Source organism: Pongo abelii, chromosome 1 (assembly GCF_028885655.2).
Source record: "Pongo abelii isolate AG06213 chromosome 1, NHGRI_mPonAbe1-v2.0_pri, whole genome shotgun sequence".
NCBI lineage: Eukaryota > Metazoa > Chordata > Mammalia > Primates > Hominidae > Pongo > Pongo abelii.
Window position 1 is genome coordinate 158749162 of NC_071985.2, and position 27237 is coordinate 158776398.

General features: G+C 38.0%; 1 protein-coding gene across 1 annotated transcript in view; it reads right to left on the reverse strand.

The window, feature by feature from the left end:
• The window catches only part of TNNI3K (TNNI3 interacting kinase), a 307803-nt gene that overhangs the window by 274851 nt on the left and 5715 nt on the right, over nucleotides 1-27237 (reverse strand). Inside the window, 2 exon segments of the mRNA NM_001204855.1 lie at nucleotides 17618-17715; nucleotides 18838-18923. Of these exon segments, the coding sequence (NP_001191784.1) occupies nucleotides 17618-17715; nucleotides 18838-18923 (184 nt within the window).

Below are 27237 nucleotides of genomic sequence, written 5' to 3' on the forward strand. Positions count from 1 at the left end.
GCTGTAATGCATTTAGTACAATGCTTGACACATAATAATTGTTATTATGTACACTATTGATCTAATTCTACATATAGGTAATTTCCTTTTTTCATATATTATAGAATCATGAGCATTTCCTCATGTGTGGCAGAAATAGATATGCCATTGAGTCCTCCCTTTATGAAGAGTGTGGCAGGATGGTGGTTCACTGGCAGCTTTCTCAGTTATTTCAGGATCCACTGTAGTATTAGAGCTGTGGTCAGTCTCTTCTCAGGGTGGACCTTACTCCCAGTCAATGACTGAGTAACGTGGTGGTAAAAGAAGGGCCTCGACATTTCTACCCCGTGTGGCACTCCTTTCATAGGCAATTTTTCCTCTGGAGCTCCTCAATGGGCTGGTGGAGATTTTAGCAGCTCTGTATTGGGATCTGATGGCACCCCATAACCAATTCTGTTTCATTCCTTTTCCTTTCACAGGTGTCACCTTTAAATAAATCTCTTGTACTCCTATATTCTTTTCAGAGAACACTTTTTAGAGAACCCAATTGGCATTCCATAGCATAAAATGTGTTTCTTTAATGTAACTTTAAACTGAGGCTGAACTGGGATTTGAAATCAGGTCTTCTGATTTTTAATATTATGCTTTTCTTAATACATCATGTTATTTCTCCCTCCCCCCCAATTACCCTTCAACTGCTAATAATTTGTCTTTCATGTTTCAGCCCTGACCTTATATTCCTCATTTGTATAAAAAGAAATATAATACCTACCTTACTTACCTTACAAGATTGTAATAAAGATCAAACGACATAATGTATGTGCAAATGCTTATAAACTCAAGATACTTACAAGTGTAAGCTTATATTTATATTAAATGTATCACCCCCAAGATTGGCCTACCTCTATGAGAATATTCACCTTATGATTCGGCCCACTCTGTCCCAAGAGATGTTTAGTCATAAAATACTTCCATTTCTTTATCTGCAGGGTTACAGAGTTGGGCTAAATTTTTTTCTGTAATATCTTATTCACCTCTAATATTCCCTGAAGTGTCATACCAAACTCCAAGAATGAGCTGAACTTTGATTGGAAAGAAAACTAAGTTTCTGGATATAAAATAGGGACATATAAATAAATGTTTTTAAAATATGTTTCTCTAAGTATAATTTTTCTTCACCAGCATAGCAATTGTTAAAGTTTATGTGTTTTTATAAAGAAAAAGGTTTTTTTAGAAAAGTAATTTTGGAGGCTTTGAAGAATATTATTAAGTTTTCCTTTAGGACAAGGAACCATTCAGGGCTTCAGTATGAAATGTACTTAGTTCCAGGCATTAAAATTTAATGGACTAGAGCTGCCTCGTGCATCATAGACATCCCCAGTGAAAGTATCCATTAATCAGTATGAAAATAACTGCTCAACTCACAAAGGTTCATACCTATACATCTCTTGTTGAAATAATTCTGGATTTATTTTGACAAAAGATATCAGTTTTTAAGAGTTTCAGTGTGGTGGAAATACTTGACTTTGCTTGAAATTTTGGAAAAAAAAGAAAAAAAGAGAAGTAACACACTCTTAGATTGAGTATCTGTACTCCTGCTTTGGACCTATTTTTTCCCCTCACCTCTGCCAACCCTCCTTCTTCTGTTTTCTCATTTTCCATAATGTATTTCTTCCTGCAGGCTGCTTCCAATTGAACATCCTTAAATCATCCTTTGAACATCCTTAAATCATCTCTCATTTAATAATATAGAGATGATTTAACAGGAAGAGGATAATAAGAATCTCTACCTATGCAGTGGGGCGGGGGAAGTAAATACATGCTACTTGAAAAGGCATAATGAATATTCTAATTTTTTAAATTTGTTTTTAGCTATAACATAATATCTATTTTAAAGTTTAAAAATAACATTGAAACAAACTCTGAACTTTTATGTTTATTCAAGGAGCAAGAGTTTAAAAAGATAGGACAATGCTGTTTCAGAAACCTTCCTGATCTGGCCATTCCTCAAATATTGCCTGATCTTATACTTTTTGGAAGAGCAATTAATGTTTATTTGCCTCCATTTCCCTAACTCTATTTATTTTCAACCCATTTTTATATCCTCTTCTCCCAAAAATTTACTAAAATATCCCTTAAAGAGATATCTGACAATTTCCTAATTTCCTATTCTAATGGCCCAAATAGGACACTATTTTGCCCATTGTCAACCTGATCCTACCTCCTTTGAAACACTTTTCTTCCCCCCAGTTACCAGAGAACTATAACTTCATTCTTCACTCATAAAACATCGATTTATTAATGTATATATATCAACGGTTGTTCTAAGCACTGAGAATAAGATGATAAGCAACTTGGATCTGATCTCTGCCTTGATGATGCTCATAATTACTATCAGAGATTACAAACAGGCTACAAGAGGAATGGAAATATATATGGCTTAGCCTGTTGAGTATTTATGACTAAAAATATGAATATTAGGAAACTTCACATAATTTATGATTCTCTGAAATTTTGGGAAATAATGGGTCTACATTTTTTGCATGACAATGATTAGCTGAAGCTGAAGAGTGACCATTCCCTTTACATGGGGCATATGTTTTCTAAGTTACCACAGTCTTTGCCACTCTCTCGTATCTCAAAAATATTCAGTCTTGAGTTTTACTTCCCATTTATCATTGTCTGTTGTATTATCTAACACTTTCATTTACTTATGTCATCCTTAAAATATGTGAGATTGTGACCCCTAGTATAGAGGAAGATATAAAGATTTAACTAAGTAATAATATACAGTAGCATACACAGCATAATAAGTACCAGGAGCTAAGAGAGTACAATGCAGCAATACCTAACCCAAACTTGGGAGGGATCAGGGAAGGTTTTCCAGGAAATACTACTGTCTGGTGTAAGAATTGAAGCATAAATTACAAATTACCATCTTCAGCTAGGATCCTATTAACTTTTTATTGAGAATATGTTCATTTAGAAAGAGATTATAAAATATTTCATTACTAAAGGGAAATGTGCATATAAACAAGCTATCTTAATGATTGCTGTAATTTATGAGTAAAAATTTTCTCTAGTTTCTTAAGTGAAAAGCTACTATTAAAGTGTTTAAAAGTCATCATTAACTGGAAAATTTAGTTAAATATGCAAAAAGTGGGATTCTTTTTTTTTGAGTTTTTTTTTTCTTCAAATTATTTCTTATTGCTATCTTGTCAAATTCCCATTTAGGGAAAATGCAATCTTTAATCAGGAAACTTTATTTGTTCAAATATAAAGGTAATTAAGATTTAAAAAATCCATTTAAGTTAATGAATATTGAAATCTGTCCTCTAAATCACTTGTTCTCAACTGGGAGTGATTTTTGCCTCTCAGGGGTGATATCTGGAGATATTATTGGTACTCACAACTGGGCATGAGGGAAGTGGCTGCTGTCATCTAGAGAACAGAGGACAGGGATGCTGCTAAACATTTTTATAACACAAAGGACAGCCTCCCACAGCAAAGAATTATCCAATCCAAATTGTCAGTAGTGCCAAGGCTGTCAAACCTTGGTCTAAATCGACAGCAGTTAGAAACTATGAAACACTTACTTTGGGTCTTTAGTTTCAGGATAGTTGAAAATTTCAACTTTGCAGTCAAATATATGTGCTAAGGAGGAAAAAAATAGTCAGGATAAAAGATATTAATACAATGATTCAGGCTATAAATCGCCACTGATAGAAAACAGAGTTTTCTGATGGGCACAGTTACGTAGCAAAAAATACCTAGGTCTGGTAAGCCAGGTAACATAGATTTAATTCGATTTTTCCCCTATTCATGTCCTTCCCTTTTGTAACACATATATAAAATGAGTTGTTTCTGAATGATTGGAATTAGATGTTGCAAGAAATATATAGGATGGGATAAATGACCATTACCATTCAATATCTGCCTTTATCATATGAAATGTTAAAAAGAAGTTAATGAATCAAAATGATACTTCTTTCTCACTAAAGAAATTTCATTAAGTGGCTTGTCTGCGTATTGAATGAGAGTTACATGTAAGGCTAAATTAGATGGTCTAATAGGATTTTGTTCATTAGCTTTCTCAATTAAGATCTTCTAAACTATATCAGAGGTCTCAATTTTTTCCCCAAAGTCTTGTGTTTCATTTTAGGAATACAATTTAGATACCACCTAAAGAAGTATGCACTACAGAGGGATATAAATGTGACAAGAATCTTGTGATAAAATTCATTAGGGTACAAAAAGAATTAGAAAATCTACTTATATAAATTTATATATAAAGATAAATGAAGTTTCATTCATGTTTAACATGTAAATTTACACTGGCGGCTTCAGTTCATATATCAGCTAGTCATGTGTCACATATAGTACCCAAAGTATAATATATATTTAAAATTCTACATGGGAAAGGACTGAGATCTGCCTCTCACTCTTTTTTTTCTTAGCTTTTAGTTATTGGGGATGTGCTATAGCTTATGTGAGCCAAAGTAAGTGTGTTTATAAATTTTAATATCAAATTTTAACTGAATAGACACTTTAACTGAATAGACAAAATTGGCAGGTATCTTTAAAAGAGTCCTGTGAAGAAAATACACAACATGTATATTACTAAGGTAAGAAGCAGCAAAGAAAAAGCTGGTACTTTTTTCTACCAATCTGAGCTTCCTTAAATCAATTTTCTAATCTAATCATATTTGTAATAAACTTGTCAAAATATTTTATATTATCAAAAAGGCTATTTGAAATATAAATGTATAGCTACAAACTTTAACACTGGTTGTCTTCCAAAGAGTAGATTTTGTATTAAGCTATTAACTGATGAGTTTTTTTGTTAATGTATATAATTTATGAACACATATATGTGTTTGGGGGTGCTAATTTTATAGAGTACATGATAAAAGATGTTTGGAGTCCATTGATCTAAGTATAGATGCCATTTCTTTTATATTGTTAGGATTACCTTTTCTCATCTCTTTAGAATGTAATAATCCAGAAAATCCAATCCATTTCTTTTAATTTTTCTATGCAAAATGAAAAACATGTTAGTTTCCAATAAATGTTTGTCAAAGTTAGAGTTCAACAATAATAATGGTTAATTTTTATTAAGTATTTACTATATGCTAGGTATTTTGCTAAGTACTCCATATGATTTGTTTCCTTAAAACTCTAAACTACACAATAAAATAGATAATTCCATCTGCTTCATGTTAGAGGTTAGAAAATTGAGGAGCATAAGGAAAACTCAATTTGCCTAAATATGCATAATTAGCAAGTCTCATAACTGAGATATGAACAGAAGTATTCTAGCTTCTAAGCTGACAGTCTTTCTTAAGCTACATAATATCAACAAATGTCAAGTATTGTTTCTTCTAATGTTTGGACACTCACTAATTTCCAAACAAGTATTTCTCAAGGATCCTTTACAGGTCCCATATACTGAGGAATCAAAGAAAAAGACTTAGTCCCAGTGTCCAAAGTTTACAGACCAACATTTGAAATATGCAAATAAATAAATAATTATAAGTGCTACTATAAAAGATAATGCAAACTTAATAACTGAAACCCAAAAGAGAGTGCAATAATTTCTGTCTGCGAGTTCAATAAAACTCAATTTATCTTGGTTTTAAATAAGTAATAATTTTGCATCAGGAAAAGAAACTAAAAAATATTTAAGCAGAAGAAATTATAAGAACAAAAATAAAGACGTGTGGAACTGTCTGGCCTAAAGAATGGAGTTATCTAAAATGGCAATCTTCAAACTTTAGTCTACAAATACATCAGCTGGGATTTTTTTAAAAATGTACATTCTGGTTGTGATGCTTAATATAGGTGTCAACTTGACTGGGTTAAGGGATGCCTAGATAGCTAGTAAAACATTATTTCTGGGTGTCTGTGAGGGTATTTCCAGAAGGCATTAGTTTTTTGTTTGTTTGTTTGTTTTCGAGACAGGGTCTTGCTCTATTGCCCAGCTGGAGTACAGTGGCACAATCTTAGCTCACTGCAATCTCCACCTTCTGGCTTCAAGTGATTCTCCCATCTTAGCCTCTCAAGTAGCTGGAACTATAGGTGCGCACCACCACATCTGGCTAATTTTTGTATTTTTAGTAGAGACAAGGTTTCACTCTGTTAGTTTCAAACTCCTGAGCTCAAGTGATCCACCTGCCTCAGCCTCCCAAAGTGATGGGATTACAGGCATGAGCCACTATGCCCTGCCAGCATTTTCATTAGTAGACTGAGTAAAGAAGATCACCCTCACCAATATGGGTGGGCATCATCTAATCTTTGGAAGGCCTGAATAGAACTAAAAGGTAGAGGGAAGGTGAATTTGTTTTTATTTGAGCTGAGACATCCATATTCTGCCCTCAGACATCACTGATCCTCGTTCTTGGGCCTTTAGACTCAGACTAGGATTTACACCATAGGCTCCCCTGGTTCTCAAGTCTTTGGACATGGACCAAATCATACTATCAGCTTTCCTGATTCTCCAGCTTATAGACAGAAGATCGTGGGACTTTTGGGCTCCATAATAGTGTGAGCCAGTTAGTATAATAAATATGTCTCTAGATAGATAGATAGATAGATAGACAGATAGATAGATCCATTGATCCTATTGGTTAAGTTTCTCTAGAAACCCCTGAATAGTACTGGTTAAATAGGGCTGGAAAGGAAATAAGAGCAGCATTTCTGAAATCTTTTAGTTGAGGTGGATGCTACTGATCATATGACCATAATTTGAGTTTGCCACACTTGAACAGTAATCCTCAATATGTAGACTAGATTGTTTACATCAAAATTCCTAGGTTGTTAAAAATGTAGATTCCTAGAATACCCTAGATGTACCAATTTAAATGAGAGTAAAGTAGAAAGGGAAATATTCATTTTAAACATATATTACTATATGATCCTCATGCACATTACATTGAAAACCATTAGGGTTGAACAGGCAGAGACTACAGGAAAAGAGTATGGAAAGTGATTCCAGAAAAGTTATAAATTAAGGGATCTTGAGACTCTTATTTAGGAGTTTGAATGTCATTATATAGGCAATGGATGACAATAGTAAGTGTTAAAGTGAGCACTGATATCATAGATTTTTGTTTCATTCAGATCATTTTGGAAGCAATGCAAAAGTAGATATGGGCATGACAGAACAACTTATATAGACTTTCTCTACTGGCAAATAAAATCTACAAAATGGAACAAAATATATGACATAACTGTTCTCAAGCACTGAAGAGCATGAGCAAACAGCTGTGTCCTTTAAGAGAAAGATATAAAGCAAGTCACACAATATCCCATGATTGCCACGGTTTTCTGCCTGAAATACTTTTCTGCCACAAAGCATAATAGGAAGTCTCACTGAGTTAAGAGTGTAAATGAGAGTTCTGATACTATGAAGGGGCTGTATTTGTGGAGCAGGATAACTGAGAAGAAGATGCACAGAGAGGGCACTGCAGAAATCTGCATGGAGATCCATTATGAATCCTTGAGCTGGGCTGCATAAGCACAGAGAAAGATTTTGGAAGATCTAGAAAAGATCACCTGATTTATTACTAAAAGGTGAATGGTGGTGATACTGGAGGTCATGCAGTACTGGGGGATTTTGGAACTCCTGTCAGTTGGTATGAAGAGACTTTACTGAGTCTCTCAGTAAGGCTTGGGAATTCAGGTGACATGCCAGAAAACCATACTTTAGGAGTAAGCACCACGTCCAGGGGTGAGAACCACATGCTAGAATAAGAGGTATGCCAAGAGGCGGCCGGGCACGGTGGCTCACGCCTGTAATCCCAGCACTTTAGGAAGACGAGGTGGGCGGATCACGAGGTCAGGAGATCGAGAACATCCTGGCTAACACGGTGAAACTCCGTCTCTACTAAAAATACAAAAAATTAGCCGGGCGTGGTGGCGGGCGCCTGTAGTCCCAGCTACTCCAGAGGCTGAGGCAGGAGAATGGCTTGAACCGGGAGGTGGAGCTCGCAGTGAGCCGAGATTGCACCACTGCACTCCAGCCTGGGCGACAGAGCCAGACTCCGTGTCAAAAAAAAAAAAAAAAAAAAAAAAGTGGTAGGCCAAGAGGCTAAGTTCAAACTGAAATAGCTTCAGCCTAACAAAAAATCAAATCAAGACTGATTTGATTGAAATGTATCCACGAGAAATGTAACTGCCCTCCAAAAATGAAACAAAAACAAACATAAAAAAAAACTCAACATTCTTTAAAGGAAGAAGACATGATAAAGATTTCCTATAACACATAATACATAATTTCTAGCTTTCAATAAAAAATTAGTTGATATATGAAGAAACAGAAAAATGTGCTCTGTAGTAAACATGAAATAGAAACAAATACTGAGCTAATCTAGATGTTGAAAACAGCAGATTGGACATTTAAAGTAGTCACAAATAATAGGTTCAAAACCTTGAAGGAAAATATGGAAAAATGAAATAACAGATGTGTCATCTTAGCAGAGAAATTGAAATTATATCTTAATCTTAATAAATAAAAATCCTAGAACGGAAAAGTAAATAACCAAAATGAATAATTCACTGGTGGATTGTTATCAGATGGGAGATGGCAGAGAAGTGGTTTGTGAACTTGAATTCAAATAAGTAGAAATAATCTAATTTGGAGAACAGAAAGAAAGAAGAAGGAAGAAAAAAAGCAGACTCAGTGATATGTGGAAAATTATCAAACAATCTAACATATGTATTTGAAAAACTAATGGTCAAAATTTCTGAATTTGATGAAGCCATAAATTTACAGGTATAAAAACTCAATGAATCTCAAAGAGCTTTAAACAGAGAAAACCATATGTAGGATTATTATAATCAAACTTCTGAAAAGCATATTTTCTCTCTTGTTAATTTCTTTAAAAGTTATAAATGTTTAACACAAAAATTCTAATAATATATTTAGGTTCTTATCATGTATAGATGCAATGTATATGGCAACAATGGCACAAAGAATGAAGATAAAATGAAACTATACTACTGGAAGGTTCTTATATTTTAAGTGAAGTAGATCAATATTCACAGGGAGTGGACTATGAAATGTTGAGAATCTATAACTGTATGGTAATCACTACAGTCATGAGTTTAAAAATAATGCAAAAAACTTTTACTCTTCAAATGACATTTATGAAAATGAAAAGGCAAGTCATAGACTGAGAGAAATTTTTGCAAAAGTATATTCAAGAAAAGAATTGTATTAGGATAGATACAGTTCTCTCACAATTCAAGAAAATAATAAACAAAATTACAAATGGGAAAAAGATTTAACAGACACTACATTAAAAAATAAAGGATGCCTAATAAGCACATAAAAACCTATTCAACCTCTTTAGTCATCAGGGAAATGCAAATTAAAATTATAATGAAATACTAAAATTCATCCAATAGAATAGCCAAAAAAAAAAAAAAAAAGACCACACCAAGTGCTGGAAAGGATGTAAAAAAACTACAGCTCTCATACCTTGCTGATGGGAATGTAGGAAGGAATTGCTAGTTTGTTAAAAAGTTTGGTAGTTTCTCATAAAATTAAGCATGCACTTATTATGTTACTCAGCAATTCTACTTTTAGGTATTTCCCAGGAGAAATAAAAAAGTATGTTCAAATAAATACCTGTATGTGAGTGTTCAAAACAGCTTTGTTTATAATGGTCAAAATCTGGAAAAATGTCCATCAGCAGGTAAATGGTAAACAAATTGTGGTATATCCATATAAGGGAATACAATTCTACAAGAAAAGCATTAATTACAGAATATACAACATGGGTGAATCCCAATAGCATTATGATAAGTGCAAGAAACCATATAGAAAAGAAAACATACTGGATGTAATAAATTTATTTAAAATTCTAGAAAAGAGAAAACTATAGTGACAGAAAACACTTGTTTCCAGAGACAAGGTGAGAAGGAGATTGACTGCAAAATGGCATGAGGGAACTTTTTGGTATAGTAGAAATGTCCTATAACATGATTGTGATGATGGTTACATGATTACATACATTTTCAAAAGTTAACAATTATAGACTTAAAATTGATAATTGTATTTGGTATATATTAAACCTCAATAAAACTAAACCCTGTGAAAAACTCAACAAACTAAAACAAAAAAAGATGTATGAGGATTAATTATTCACGTGGTATTAAAAAGCTAAATATCTGCTTCATTTTTATTAATGAAAGCAGAGATTACTCTATTGATTAGAATATATACAGTCATGATGTCAGAGGCATTCGAACCAGAGTGAGCCACTCCATTTTGAGTGAGGGCTAGGAAACTAGGAAAATGAGGCTGAGACTTACGGGGTTACATTCTCAGAAAGTTAGGCATTTTTAACCTCTAGATGTTTACAGTTAAAGAACAAGTTAATAATGTTTACTGAACAGACCCAGACTTGGGAGTGTCCAGATATCCTGATATCTGTAGAACAAAGGCATTACTAATTTTGCTTTAAAGATAATAATATCGATTCTTGCAAAATATAGTAATTAAGAAAATTAATACGCTATCACAAACCCTTGTAGCAGAACACATCTCCCCATATATACGAGCATTGTACCTAGGGTGGATGCGCACCTCCTCTTACTTTCAGGAACATCCTACCCTGTCTATGGAGTAGCTGTCCTTTCACCACTTTACTTTCATAATAAACTTGCTTTTACTTTGCACTGTGGACTCGCCCTGAATTCTTTCTTGCGTGAGATCCAAGAACCCTCTCCTGGGGCCTGGATCGGGACCCCTTTCCTCTAACAATGAGTCAGGCCCAGCATGCCAGGGTGTATAATTGGAAGAGCTATTTGATGTAGTGAACAAAAGGATGGGAGAGTTACATTATTCATTTTGTGAGTGTTATGAACAAAATAAAATTCGATTGTAATACCAAAAAAATTCAAAGAAATATGTATAAATAACTGGTATGCATGAAAAATATTAAGATAAAAAATACAAGGATCAGGTGAGAAATTCTTTCAGAGTAAAGGAGATTACAGAAATAAGAAAACTGAAAATGCATGATTGTGGATTGAATCCTATCCTAGACAAGAAAAAATAATCTATAAATGACACAATTGGGACAATTGATAGAACTTGAATTTGAACTATAGATTATAATATCATATCAATGTTAATATCATCTCAATGTTCTTTTTAATTTTATAATTGCATTGGAGTTATGTAAGTGAATTTTCTTTTTCTTAGGAAATGAAGACTGAAGTGGCAACAGGGCATGTTTTATACAATTTACTGTCAAATGGTTCTAAAAAAACAATAATGGAAATGGGACAAAACGCAAACAGTTAATGAACCTGGATAAGGAGTTTCTTGTACTATTCTTGCAATTGTTTTTGTAAGTTTGCAATAATATTAAAATTAAAAAGTTAGTAATACTATTTGGGGAAGGGAACTGGAGCCCAAAATGAATTATATACTTACTGGAGTAGTTCTGTCAAGGGATTAGAAGTAGGTTTAATGCATTTAATGATTACTAGGTTTAATGCCTGGTAGTGTGAACAACTGAGAGGTGACAGCGTGCTGGCAGCCCTCGCAGCCCTCGCTCACTCTTGGTGCCTCCTTGGCCTTGGCGCCCACTCTGGCTGCACTTGAGGAGCCCTTCAGCCCGCTGCTGCACTGTGGGAGCCCCTTCCTGGGATGGCCGAGGTGTGGAGGGAGAGGCATGGGCAGGAACTGGGGCTGCACAGGGGTGCTTGTGGGCCAGCTAGAGTTCTGGGTGGGTGTTGGCTTGGCGGGGCCTGCACTCAGAGTGGCCGGTTGGCCCCGCTGGCCCCAGGCAGTGAGGGGCTTAGTACCTGGGCCAGCAGCTGCGGAGGGTGCTCCAGGTCCCCAGCAGTGCCGGCCCACTGGTGCTGTGCTCGATTTCTCCCAGGCCTTAGCTGCCTTCTTGCGGGGCAGGGCTCAGGACCTGCAGCCCGCCATGCCGGAGCTTCCCCCCTACCCTCCGCCGTGGGCTCCTGCACGGCCGAGCCTCCCTGAAGAGTGCTGCCCCCTGCTCCGCAGGGCCCCGTCCCATTGACTGCCCAAGGGTTGAGGAGTGCGGGCACATGGCATGGGACTGGCAGGCAGCTCCACCTGCAGCCCCCGTGCAGGATCCACTGGGTGAAGCCAGCTGGGCTCCTGAGTCTAGTGGGGACTTGGAGAAACTTTATGTCTAGCTGAGGGATTGTAAATACACCAATCAGCACTCTGTATCTAGCTCAAGGTTTGTAAACACACCATCAGCACCCTGTGTCTAGCTCAAGGTTTCTGGATGCACCAATTGGCACTCTGTATCTAGCTAATCTAGTGGCAATGTGGAGAACTTTTGTGTCTAGCTCAGGGATTGTAAATGCACCAATCAGCACCCTGTCAAAATGGACCAATCAGCTCTCTGTAAAATGGACCAATCAACTCTCTGTAAAATAGACCAGTCAGCAGGATGTGGGTGGGGCCAGATAAGAGAATAAAAGCAGGCTGCCTGTGCCAGCAGTGGCAACCTGCTCAGGTGCCCTTCCACACTTTGGAAGCTTTGTTCTTTGGCTCTTTGCAATAAATCTTGCTACTGCTCACTCTTTGGGTCCACACTGCCTTTATGAGCTGTAACACTCACCGTGAAGGTCTGCAGCTTCACTCTTGAAGCCAGCGAGACCACGAACCCACCGGAAGGAATGAACAACTCCAGACATGCCACCTTAAGAGCTGTAACACGCACCGCGAGGGTCTGCAGCTTCACTCCTGAGCCAGCAAGACCACGAACCCACCAGAAGGAAGAAACTCTGAACACATCCAAACATCAGAATGAACAAACTCTGGACATGCCGCCTCTAAGAACTGTAACACTCACCGCGAGTGTCTGTGGCTTCATTCTTGAAGTCAGTGAGACCAAGAACTCACCAATTCTGGACACATTTTGGCCACCACAAAGGGACTATCACCTATCACTAAGAGGTGAGACCATCGCCTATCGCTGAGTGACGAGACTGTCACCTATCACCAAGCAGTGAGTACCATTGGACCCCTTTCACTTGCTATTCTGTCCTATTTTTCCTTAGAATTCAGGGGCTAAATACTGGGCACCTGTCAGCCAGTTAAAAGCAACTAGCATGGCTGCTGGACTAAAGACACGGGTGTCAGGCTTTCTGGGAAAGGGCTCTCTGACCACCCCTGACTCTTTGGAGTTGGCAGCATTGGTTTGCCTAGAACCAGCTTCTGCTTTTCCTGTACTTCTGGGCTGAGCCGAGGGTTGACAGAGAGGAAAGCCATGCAGCTCCGGGATCCTGATAACAAGTTGGTTGACCCTGCAGCCATGAGCGGACCTGTCAAAGGCATGTTGCCCAAGCGAGACTTGCCCATCTATCCTAACTATCCTGACCCTTGCCCCCTGGGTCCTAATGCCTGCCAGACAAATTTCCTCTCGCCTCTCTTCTCCGAGGTTAGTCCTGCTTCTAAAAATCGCTACCTGTTTCTGGTGCTTTTCTAGTTTCTCCTATAAGAATGACTTCTAGTATAAACTCCAAGACTCTGTTAGCTTCTTTAGGCACCCTGGCTCACCAATCAGAAAGACATAATTTTTGCCCAAAGCCTCGTCGTAGTGGGGACTACCTGGAATTTTAGGATCTCTCCTCAGACTAATAGGCCTAACAAAAGCTATTCCTGAAGCTAGGATATGGGGAGCCTCAGAAATTGTATTCTTCCTATTCATATAAGTGAGGACAAAAGGTGTCACTCCTCCAACCCTGGAGATCCCTTCCCTCTATCAGGGTATGGCCCTCCACTTCATTTTGGGGGCATAACATCTTTATAGGACATGGGTAAAGTCCCAATACTAACAGGAGAATGCTTAGGACTCTAACAGGTTTTCGAGAATGTGTCAGTAAGGGCCACTAAATCCAATTTTTCTCAGTCGGTCCTCCTTGTGGTCTAGGAGGACAGGCAAGGGTGCAGGTTTTCGAGAATGCATCAGTAAGAGCCACTAAATCCAACCTTCCTCGGTCCTCCATGTGGTCTGGGAGGAAAACTAGTGTTTCTGCTGCTGCGTTGGTGGGAGCAACTATTCCGACCAGCAGCGTCCAGGGGCCGTTGCGGGTTCTTGGGCAGGGGTTGTTTCTGCTGCTGCGTCGGTGACTGCAACTATTCTGATCAGCAGGGTCCAGGGACTGTTGCGGGTTCTTGGGCAGGGGGAGAAACAAAACATACCAAAACCATGGGCAGTTGTGTCTTTCAGGAGGGAAACACTCAGGTATCAACAGGCTCACCCTTGAAATGCATCCTAAGCCATTGGGACCGTTTTGACCCACAAACCCTGAAAAAGAGGTGGCTCATTTTTTTCTGCACTATGGCTTGGTCCCAATATTCTCTCTCTGATGGGGAAAAATGGCCACCTGAGGGAAGTACAAATTACAATACTATCCTGCAGCTTGACCTTTTCTGTAAGAGGGAAGGCAAATGGAGTGAAATACCTTATGTCCAAGCTTTCTTTTCATTGAGGGAGAATACACAACTATGCAAAGCTTACAGTTTACATCCCACAGGAGGACCTCTCAGCTTACCCTCATATCCTAGCCTCCCTATAGTTCCCCTTCCTATTAATGATAATTCTCCTTGAATCTCCCCTGCCCAGAAGGAAACAAGCAAAGAAATCTCCAAAGGACCACAAAACCCCCCGGGCTATCGGTTATGTCCCCTTCAAGCTGTAGGGGGAGGGGAATTTGGCCCAACCCAGGTACATGTCCCCTTCTCCCTCTCTGATTTAAAGCAGATCAAGGCAGACCTGGGGAAATTTTCAGATGATCCTGATAGGTACATAGATGTCCTACAGGGTCTAGGGCAAACCTTTGACCTCGCTTGGAGAGATGTCATGCTACTGTTAGATCAAACCCTGGCCTTTAATGAAAAGAATGCAGCTTTAGCTGCAGCCTGACAGTTTGGAGATACCTGGTATCTTAGTCAAGTAAATGATAGAATGACAGCTGAAGAAAGGGACAAATTCACTACTGCTCAGCAAGCCATCCCCAGTATGGATCCCCACTGGGACCTTGACTCAGAACATGGGGACTGGAGTTGTAAACATCTGTTGACCTGTGTTCTAGAAGGACTAAGGAGAATTAGAAAAAAGTCCATGAATTATTCAATGATGTCCACCATAACTCAGGGAAAGGAAGAAAATCCTTCTGCCTTCCTCGAGCAGCTACAACAGGCCTTAAGAAAATATACTCCCATGTCACCCAAATCACTCAAGGGTCAATGATTCTAAAAGATAAGTTTATTACCCAACCAGCACTCTGTATCTAGCTAATCTGGTGGGGACTTGGAGAACTTTTATGTCTAGCTAGGGATTGTGAATACACCAATTGGCACTCTGTATCTAGCTCAAGGTTTATAAATGGACCAATCAGCACTCTGTATCTAGCTAATCTAGTGGGGATGTGGAGAACTTTTGTGTCTAGCTCAGGGATTGTAAATGCACCAATCAGCACCCTGTCAAAATGGACCAATTAGCTCTCTGTAAAACAGACCAATCAGCTCTCTACAAAATGGACCAATCAGTAGGATGTGGGTGGGGCCAGATAAAAGAATAAAAGCAGGCTGCCCGAGTCAGCAGTGGCAACCCGCTCGGGTCCCCTTCCATGCTATGGAAGCTTTGTTCTTCGGCTCTTTGCAATAAATCTTGCTGCTCCTCACTCTTTGGGTCCACACTGCCTTTATGAGCTATAACACTCACCGCGAAGGTCTGCAGCTTCAATCCTGAGCCAGCGAGACCACGAACCCACCAGAAGGAAGAAACTCCGAACACATCCATACATCAGAAGGAACAAATCCTGGACACGCCGCCTTTAAGAACTGTAACACTCACTGCTAGAGTCCACGGCTTCATTCTTGAAGTGAGTGAGACCAAGAACCCACCAATTCTGGACACACAACTACTTTATATTATTTTTGTGTTTAAAATGAAATAGTAACTTTAAATTGTTTTTCACCCTTGTTAAGAAATTTGCAAAATAACTATGCATTTTCTTATGGCCTTTTAATATTTTTGCCTGCTTTGTTTCCCAAGAATCTAAATTTTCATTTAAACTTGCTATGAAAAAGTTATAGTTTATGCACCCTTCTCTAAAATAGAAGAAAACATAAAAATAGAGCAAAGAAAACTCTAAAAGTGGAAATTTAGTTATTATAAACAGAGGTTGAAGAAATATATTCTCTAAATATTGTATCCCTAAATGATTCAGAACCCATTTGTGTGCCAGTGTCATGCTAAATCTCTGCAAAATGAACTAATACAGAAAAAATCTCCCAGACGGTGAGGTTCAGAATTCATGGTTTCATACAGTGCCATGACTATCCATCACTACCTTCCTGTTCCTTGGAGCTCTTCTACTTTCACCTCCTGCCTTTCAGAATAAAAGTCCACATCAGATGCTGTTTTCTACACTGGAAACTCAGACTGTTTTGTAGTTTAGCAGGATAATTAACTGGTATTAAAGACAATTTAGCACTTAACTGAGGCTTTCTCCCAGAAGGAATTAGAAGAATTGACTAGGCATTGTCTAGGCATGAAAAGAGATGAAACTTTAGAGTATTTGCACTGTGAATTACAGGAATTTGTGATGCTAGACCATGGGAAAATAAGGTCCTCTTCCCTCCCAATGAGAAACTCTCTAGCAGTTGGGGGAGGGAGATAGTGCAGGGGGTTCCTAATACAAGCAAAAAGTTGTCCCTCCTCCCACACGTGCACACCCAAAATTGAAATAAAATTCTGTCACAGACTCGCATGAAAATGAGAAAGAACAAAATACACAATATACAAATGAGATTCTGGGAGTAATGAGCCAACCGTACTTGACTTTAATCACTATTCTAATATTGTCCAGGTATCTACTTTAGCCTTCAATTGCATTTTCTGTAAAATAAATCCTAACATGCAGTTATTTTAATGACTAAAAGACATTAAACTTAGTATGATATTTAGCTCATAATAAATACAAAGTAGAAATTGTTATTATAATTATAAAATGATCAATGCATATTATATAATTTGTATGTTTTATAAATTTATATTTATGAAAATCTCAAGGTTCAATTCCAACACTAAGTATCCCAGTTTGTCCAATCCACTATTATATTTATTATTCTATCAGGTGCTGAGATTAGGTTGGAGCCAGGGGCTAATGTAAGAAAATAAACAGCTAAAGCAAAAAGGTTTTTTAAGAAAAATTTGCAGTAAAGAAATACAGCTTCAGTGTGCTTCTTTTGTCTTTAAATACAACCTCATCTCTCTCTGCACAGAGGCATCATGGTGTTCTGATGAGGAGCTTTGGCAACAGAACTAGACTGCCTTGTCTTAAATCCTGGCTAACCCCTGGCTAACCATGTAACGTTGGGGATAATAATCATATTCACTCATGGGGTTCTTGTGAGAATTAAATGAGTTAAAGAAAGCATTAAAAAGAGTATGTGTCTAGTATGCAGAAGGTATCTGCTCAATAAAGAGAAAGAAGTCCTTTAGTAATGTAATGCCTCTGGTCACTGAAAATTTTCCATGATTACTAATTTGAAAAAAAAAAATAAAACCTAAAGATACACACTATCCTTAGTTCCAATGCAGTGTTTATGGGAATTAAAGTGTCATACCTTGTAAACTGCTAAATGCAAGGCTGTAAATCCATTTCTTGTCAGTCGAGATGGGCGGAGCCCTTTTAACATAAGAGTTCGAATATGTGATTTGTTGCCTTAAAGAGAAAAATGAAAAAAGGCTAAATCGTTGTGGGGATGGGGTGAGTTTAAGACTCTTTTTGACTTAATGATAAATGCCATACAGCTGTATAAAAATGTCAAGCTGCTGTTCTGCAGGCCATTTGTAAAGTGTTCTATTAATTGACAACCTTACTAGGGGATATTTCTTTTCCATTTATAAAACTTTATTCAAATGCTGTGTAATTTGACTCTTTGTCTTAGATTTTTTATTTAGTACTCTCATCATCAGATGGTTTTGAAACATAAACACATAAGAGAATTCACCATAATAAACTATTACTGAAAAAGCTTAAGTTAAAAAATCTAATTGTAGAGGATTTATCTGAACATTATTAACAGTAGAGCTTATTTAGATCAAAGAAATATGAAGGATATAACCAAGGTTGGGAAGGCACATTTAAAGTTGAGAGAACAATCTGTTAAGCAGAGTCTGTTTGGTTTGTTTGGGAGAAATTGTTAAGGAATATGGTTAGAGTTGACACACATTTCTGTTCCATTTTAAGAAGTTAAGTTCAATGAATTTAGTTTGGATTAACAAAATAAATATTAATGGTTCATTCATTAATTCAATAACTTTACTGAGTGGCTATTACAGGCCAGGCACCATTCAAAGTGCTTGAGATACATTGATAAACAAAACAAACTAAAGTGTAAGCCAAATTAAACCCTTAATCTTCACTTCGATCAATCTTTACTTTTAGATTTTATCTTTGGCATTTGTCACTTTTCCACATACTCTTGTTGAATATTGTGAAGCAACTGCTTGATGATATTTTGGGGAATCTTTAAGTGCTTCTGAATTTAAGTTAATCCCTGACTGGCATGCCCAATATTGAAAAGTGCTTTTTGATTTCCAAGCAAACTGAGTGACTTGGTTTCCGGTAGGAACACAATGAAGCTTATATTTAAAGCTAAATCAATTGGAATATTCTGCCTGATAGTTACTGCCTAAACTGAGATTATCAAGGTTGGAAAAGGCAAAGCAGAAGGGAAAACTGAGTATGAATAGAATTCTTTTGTAGACTATTAAGCAGCTCAAGTCACTGACAATATACACATATAACCAGTTTAAGAAGTACTAAGTTTCAAGTACTCACCTCCACAAATGCAACATAAATGAAGTAGAGACAGCCCATTTTCAGTGTGGTAATTTAAATTGACTTTACTGAAGGCTTCATCAGAGCTGAAAAAAACATTTTACAGATGATCACAAAATTCACCTTTTAGCATATTGTCTTTCATTTGAAAATTATAAATGCAAATCCTGTTACTATCAATTCAGAAATGTATTGTTTCTAAGATTATTTTGCACTTACAGAAAGAATCTTGAACCCTTTATATGAAGAATTAAAATTGAGAGGAAATTCTGTAGTTTTACATTGTAATGATGTCACCAGAAATAACACTATGATTCCAATAGTTCCTCCAGAATCACTGACAGCTACTAGATGTCACAATAGCGAATTTAGTGGCACTTTTTAAAGACAAGTAAAACCAAGGTCAGACGTAATCTAGGAACCTGAAAGTCACTATTAGTAGGGAATACTTATATAATACATATATAAAATTGATTATTATGTAAATCAGGAAATCAGAAATCAGAAAATTATCAAATATAAAAGGCCAAGAAAAGTCAAATATGGCATGAAATTATAGGGTCAAAGAAAGACCTTCCCCTTTGCCTTTCTGAAGGTTTGCTGAAATCAACTGACAAAAGGGACATTAATAGAAGAAAAGGCATAAAATATATTTGATCATAGTTTTAAAAGGCACAAGAGACACAAGACATAACAGCCTTCAGAATGAAGACTCAAAGATACAGGAACAACTCTGTAAGTTCTCCTTTCTATGACCTGCCTTGAGGGGAGAGGGATTCTAGTCTCTATGGCTATCCTCTGGGGAAAATGAGGGGCCAGAGGCAAGAGGACAGGAGAAGGTCAGAGACAAAGTTTTGCTTCTAAGGCTGCTTGTAAGGCCTTCATTTTGAGGTGTCATTTTCTGAGCCTCAACAAAAATGATGCTAAAATTATCCCAAGAGTCACACTTCAAAAAGAAAGTTGTATATTCACAGTGAAGTCGGCAATGGTAACAACAGTGCAATAATCATTTTCTGATTGCATATCACATGCCAGATACTGTAGTAAGCACTTAACCTTACTTATTCCTCACCACAGTGAGAGGTGACAATGTGCTAGCAGCCCTTGCTCGTTCTCGGCACCTCCTCAGGCCACGGTGTCAACTCTGGCCACATTTGAGGAGCCCTTCAGCCTGCTGCTGCACTGTGGGAGCCCCTCTCTGGGCTGGCTGAGGCCAGAGCTGGCGCCCTCTTCTTGTGGGGAGGTGTGGAGGGAGAGGAGTGGGCAGGAACTGGGGCTGTGCACAGTGCTTGCAGGCCAGCACAAGTTTGGGGTTGGCGTGGGCTCAGCGGGCCCTGCACTCTGCGCGGTGGGCTGGTGCCCCCGGCCCCAGGCAGTGAGAGGCTTAGCACCTGGGCTAGCAGCTGCAGAGGGTGCATCAGGTCCCCCAGCACTGCCAGCCTGCCCGAGCTGCGCTTGAATTCTTGCCAGGCCTCAGCCACCTCCCTATGGGGCAGGGCTCGGGACCTGAAGCCTGCCAGGCCCAAGCTCCCTCCACCTCCCTACCCCAGTGGGCTCCCAGGCAACCTGAGCCTTCCTGACAGGCACCACCCCCTGCTCCGTGGTGCCCAGTCCCATCCACTGCCCAAGGGCTCAGGAGTGCAGGCACGCAGTCGGGACTGTCAGGCAGCTCCGCCTGCCGCCCCTGCGCGGGATCCACTAGGCGAAGTCAGCTGGGCTCCTGAGTCGGGTGGGGACTTGAAGAACTTTTATGTCTAGCTGGAGGATTGTAAATGCACCAATCAGCACTCTGTGTCTGGCTTGAGGTTTGTGGATGCACCAATCAGCACTCTGTATCTAGCTAATCTGGTGGGGACTTGGAGAACTTTTATGTCTAGCTAGAGGATTGTAAACACACCAATCAGTACCCTGTCAAAATGGACCAATCAGCTCTCTGTAAAATGGACCAATCAGCAGGATGTGGGTGAGGCCAGATAAGGGAATAAAAGCAGACTGCCCCAGCCAGCAGCGGCAACCTGCTCGTGTCCCCTTTCATACTGTGGGAGCTTTGTTCTTTTGCTCTTTGCAATAAATCTTGCTGCTTCTCACTCTTTGGGACCGCACTGCCTTTATGAGCTGTAACACTCACCATGAAGGTCTGCAGCTTTACTCCTGAAGCCAGTGAGACCATGAACCCACTGGGAGGAATGAACAACTCAGGACGGGAGGAACAAACAACTCCAGACGCGCCACTGTAAGAGCTGTAACACTCACCGCGAAGGTCTGCAGCTTCACTCCTGAAGCCAGCAAGACCACAAACCCACCAGAAGGAAGAAACTCGGAACACGTCCGAACATCAGAAGGAACGAACCCCGGAAACACCATCTTTAAGAACTGAACGCTCACTGCGAGGGTCCGCGGCTTCATTCTTGAAGTCAGTGAGATCAAGAACCCACCAATTCCGGGTACAACAGCACAATGTCATGCATATTGTCACATATATTATTTTACTAATTTTATAATTGAAGAAATTGAAGCTTAAATAGGTTAAATAACTTGCCCAAGTTGGAAAAAAAGAACAAACTATTTAAAAGGCAGAATCATGATAGGATTTGAATCCTGGTATAACTATAAGAATGAGGCTTTCAAGGATTACCACACTGATGAAATGATTTTTTCCACTTTGAAAACATCAAAACCTAACAGGTATTGCTATATAACATTGGACATACATATTGAAAAACTGCATTTTGTCAGGTGTTTATTGCTACAGAGGAGCTCCAAAGCCTTTTCTTCTTTCAGTATTTGCCATTAAGTTCATTATGATTAGCTCAAAAGAATGTGCATCCTTCCCTGTTTTGCTTAGGCTGCTGGTTACAGTTTTTCTTAGGATCACAAGGCCCCTCTCTCCTCCCCCAATCCTTTTTTTTTTTCTTGTGGTTTTATAGTGTGTTTCATTTGCTGGACAATAGAAAGACCAGGGAAGAAAAGCCAAAGCAGCTCAAAGCTGAATCATTGTCCATCAACATTCTCAGTTTCCAGTCACAGTTTTCATTCCCTTTTTATTTATGGACACCGATTTCCTACAAACTTTAAGAGAAAAATCCAATCTACCTAGCTTGAAAGGCAGAGTTCAGCTCTGCTGAATACCTCTACTATTTGAAGTCATAACCACAAAGAAGACCTCTGTGACCTGTGAATGCATTTCCAAGTGTGTTCCAAGTACCTAGTTTACTTTCTTCCAAGACATCCATAATATATTTGGCTTTGAGGGTTTAAAAGCCGGGCTGGGCCAAAGATCACACATTTCTAAGAATCATGTTATTTTGTGAAGTTACTGCCATACCATAAATAGCTCTATCATTTATAAGTAGACCCATTTTATTATAAGTAGACATTTAAAACAGTGGCATTTTCATCAGAAATGATTTTGATTGCAGTATTTTTTGAGCTGAGGGAAATTGCTGATAGAAGTGAGTTAAATTCTTAACTATCTTCATGAAATTCTAAACTCCCTTCTTATATTATTAACATTTATAAACACTGGAGTTCGTTGTACTTCTACAAAAGGCTTTCCAAAGCAAGTTAAGGTGTGTTTCTCAGTATTAGTAAGCGTGTCTACGTGTTTTGCTGCAGGGAAACACAGAAAGCAAGAAGGGTAGGAGGGTAAAAAAAGTTTGGGAATACTGTATTCCCATGGCTGTGAAAACAAACCACAAGGCTTGCCATTTCTAATTAAAGCATTTCACTGAGGTTCTTCAATGACCCTGGATTTAGAGCCTTTCTCTTTTTAGCAGTGCCCTGGAGAATAGCACTTTTTCTTTTTCTATTTTAAAATTCCAATAGCTTTTAATGTTCTTAACTGGATGCCTTGATGATAATGTTCTGAATTTATAGTACCTTTCAAGTGTAAGTACTTTACAAGTGATATGAGACTTTGGCTCACTCACCAAAGACTATGCTATCTCTCTAAAGCTGCTAGAGATTTAAATAGGCAGGAGGCAGCTTGAAATTGACCTGTGAAGCCAAGGATATGATCTCATTTCTACTGAAAAATGTCCTGGGAGCACCATGGACCTCAAGAGGTTGAGAATTTTAGCTTTACATTCCTTTTGAAAGGCTACCTGTGGCTCTCAAGGGCCCTCCTGGGGCAATGGTCTTTGTTCAGACAAAGACAAGGATTTCATTAATAGAATCACTCCACTTCTCACCAGGGACTATATCACAGTACCCTACCAGAGATTAGACCTTTATCTGTGAAATCTGACCCAGTCAGAGTACAAGAGAACTTTGCTTCAGGCAGAAGTTGTAATACATTGGGATTATATTCTTTTTCCCAATATCTTATCAGATGCTACTTCTCCCCACCTTTCTTTTTGGAAAGATTTTCCTGAATTTCTCTGTAGATATTATGTGAGATTTTGGGTGTGAGTGAAATGAATTTACTTTCAGATGTCTGTTTTCTATGTATACATAATTTTTATTTATCAAGGTGCCCTGAAAAGTTTAAGTTATACATAGAACACAGAACTGCACATGAGATTCTCTTATTTAAACTTGATCTCTCAAACTTTTAATATTACTGTATTTTCAACAGTGGAGAGACTCAAAGAATGAAAAATGCAAAGGAGGGAAAAAAGGTTAAAGTTGAGATGAAAATCACTTTCTTTGAGAGGGTAAACTCAATTGCTTTCTTATTCTGTGATCTAAATTTGATGATCCATTCAATAAGTCTGGCACAACACCTACTAAACACCTACTATACGCCTCACTTCTGCTCTTAAGGCTCACTTCAGGCTGTTTTCAAGAGTCTCCTTGATATAAACTACTGACTAAATCCTGGATCCTTTGAATGCATCAGTCCTGAAAATACACATACTAGATAAAATCCTGAAATTGACTGCTGTGTTAGTCCTGATATCTAATACTCTGATGAGCTTTGCAAAACAAATGAACATGGAATAAACAGAAAATACAAGATGCCAGGTTCCATTGCTTTATTTTTAAAAAAGAAAGGCACTAGGTGAATGTTTATTATTTACATAAATAAAATTGAAAGCAAAATTAATGACTCTTTATTCAACAATTGTTCCTCAGCTAACTGAATCTTGAACTAGACTTTACCATCTATAAGTGACTCAGTATAGAGTCCTAAAGAGTTCCTTGCTTTAAACTGAGCCGCTGCTTGTTGCTTTTGTTCTCCTCTTGAATTATATCCTCCTGGAACTCATGCAACTTCTATTAATGTCAACAAAATGAATCAACAGAGAATAGACTCCTGTAATATTTGGCACTCAAGTGTGATTTTTAATAGTACAACTTTTAGCTCAACTTTAATAACTGGAATGTACATTTTTAAAATGAGAGTTACTTTGGGGGCTATATTTGAATCCTAATTCTCACTTCCCATTAACTTCTAGTCAAACGTTTCTGTTTTGAAACATGTAATTAAAATATTCAAGATATTTAAGCAATCGTTCCTAGGAGAGAAATTTCATTTTCTCTTCTTTTGCCTCTTCTAAAGTAACTGTGTATGTCAAATTCACTGCCAATTGAGCATCACTTATGTATTCTAATACCCTAAGCTCAATTTATTTTTTAATTTCCCCTTACATTTTTCATCACCTGCCATGCCACACTGTAACTTAACATATCCTAATGAGTTCATAGTGCATGCTGGGGCATGAATGAAGTTCCTAATTAAAATAAAGCCACTATTATGAATATATTTCTAATAGTGAATGCTGTTCTTAATCATTAAAAATGATAGTTCTGTACCCAAAGGTACTTTCTTTCTTGTAGCATAATGAATTCTTTTCCTAGCCTTTACCTTTTACCGAGAAAAGTGTGCAGTTTTGTGATTCAATTAAACTTCTTTTTCATGACCTCATCCTTTCAAGAAGATATCTGACATGACCACAAGTGGGAACTTATTAAAATGTAACATTTGAACAGTTGGCCAAAAAGTAACACACTACTCTCCAAGGTATTCAGACAGGTAGGTACATTTTAAAGCTAATTCATTGGTTAAAACTTAGGGGAAAGCCAAGAACGTAGAAAGAAGGTAAGGATTTTTTATGGGTCGTCTAGTTTCCCAAATTGATCATTTAAGTTTAAAATGGCTAGTTGCAACTTCTTGCCTATTCATTGCAGATTCTTCCCTGCCCCATGCCCTCCAAGCAATAGAAGCAGACTATATCAATAAGATCTGTTTCTAATATATATCTCCAAGAAATATCCAGAAATATATTTGTTCGATATCTTCCAAATAAAATCTGCAAACTAATACTGTGAAGTATATTCATTTATTCAGTCATTCATACAATAAACAATTATAGAGTTAGAGTGACAGATACAGCAATAATAGCTAAGTATGATAAAATTGGCATAATTATTGTTATCTCATAAGATTGTTGTGAAATGTAAATGAGTTAGAGCTTGTAAAGCTTTTAGAAATATTAGCTGCTATAATAGTTATTTCTAGTAAGGCATTGATATTATTTTTACTGTTTTTGTATTGTTTTGCTTTTCAAAACAGGGATAGGAAAGAAGGAATCATGGAGGTACAGGATGGAAAAGAAGAAGAGACGAAGGGAAGGGGGAGAGAAAATGATAGAAAGATAGCGAGCTACAGATGGAGAAGGAGAGGGAGAACAATAGGGAGAGATAAAGAGAGAGAGGCAGAGAGAGATTGAGGTCAAGTTGCTTCTCAATGATTTCACAAAATATTCCTGTAAAATCATGGTTCTTAACTAGTTTTACCTGGACAAACAAGAAAAGAATTAGAGAAATAGACTGCCTTAGGGCATTATGAATTCTTTGTTTCCTTTTGGATTTGAGGGTTTTTTTGTTGTTGATGATTCTTATTTTTTGTTTTGTGGCTAATTGGCAAAACACACTACCCAAACATGCCAAATAATATTTTCATTCTATGTTAATTATAAGATGACATTTTGCCTTCAATATCCTACTTAGTAGTTTGACAGAAAGGGTCCACTCCTCTTAAATAAGATCAGCTTGAAAAGTTTCCAGTGCTATTCATCTTAAAATAGCCAAATTTCATACTTAGCTATAGTGCAATAATTTTATAAGATATTTTGTTTTAAGGATGAGTATAGTGGAATGCAACAGGCCTCAGAGGAACTTTTCAGAGAGAAAAGGTACAAAAAGGTATATCTCAGAAAACTTTTTTTTTAATTTCCTCTACACATTGTGACTATTTAATGGAACAGAGCATTCTTTGGACCACTTTTTTGTACATAATTAAACCTAGTCAATTTTAAATTGAGGCACTGTATTTACTGACCAAGATGTATCTACTCAATGCCAAAAAAATTGTTTTGGATTATGCTGATGTCATAGTGTTTAAAAATTATAACTTTTCTGGGCCAGGCACAGTGGCTCACGCCTGTAATCCCAGCACTTTGGGAGGCCAAGGTGGGCGGATCACGAGGTCAGGAGATTGAGACCATCCTGGCTAACGCGGTGAAACCCCGTCTCTACTAAAAATACAAAAAATTAGCCAGGTGTGGTGGTGGGCGCCTGCAGTCCCAGCTACTCAGGAGGCTGAGGCAGGAGAATGGCATGAACCCAGGAGGCAGAGCTTGCAGTGAGCCTAGATCGCGCCACTGTACTCCAGCCTGGGCGAAAGAGCGAGACTCCGTCTGAAAAAAAAAGAAAAAGAACTTCACGTCTAAAACACCAAAAGCAATGGCAACAAAAGCCAAAATTGACAAATGGAATCTCATTAAACTAAAGAGCTTCTGCACAGCAAAAGAAACTACCATCAGAGTGAACAGGCAACCTACAGAATGGGAGAAAATTTTTGCAATCTACTCATCTGACAAAGGGCTAATATCCAGAATCTACGATGAACTCAAACAAATTTACAAGAAAAAAACAACCCCATCAACAAGTGGGCAAAGGATATGAACAGACACTTCTCAAAAGAAGACATTTACGCAGCCAAAAGACACATGAAAAAATGCTCATCATCACTGGCCATCAGAGAAATGCAAATCAAAACCACAATGAGATGCCATCTCACACCAGTTAGAATGGCAATCATTAAAAAGTCAGGAAACAACAGGTGCTGGAGAGGATGTGTAGAAATAGGAACACTTTTACACTGTTGGTGGGACTGTAAACTAGTTCAACCATTGTGGAAGTCAGTGTGGCGATTCCTCAGGGATCTAGAATTAGAAATACCATTTGACCCAGCCATCCCGTTACTGAGTATATACCCAAAGGATTATAAAACATGCTGCTATAAAGACACTTGCACACATATGTTTATTGCGGCACTATTCACAATAGCATAGACTTGGAACCAACCACCAACCCAAAGGTCCAACAATGATAGACTGGATTAAGAAACTGTGGCACATATACAACATGGAATATTATGCAGCCATAAAAAAT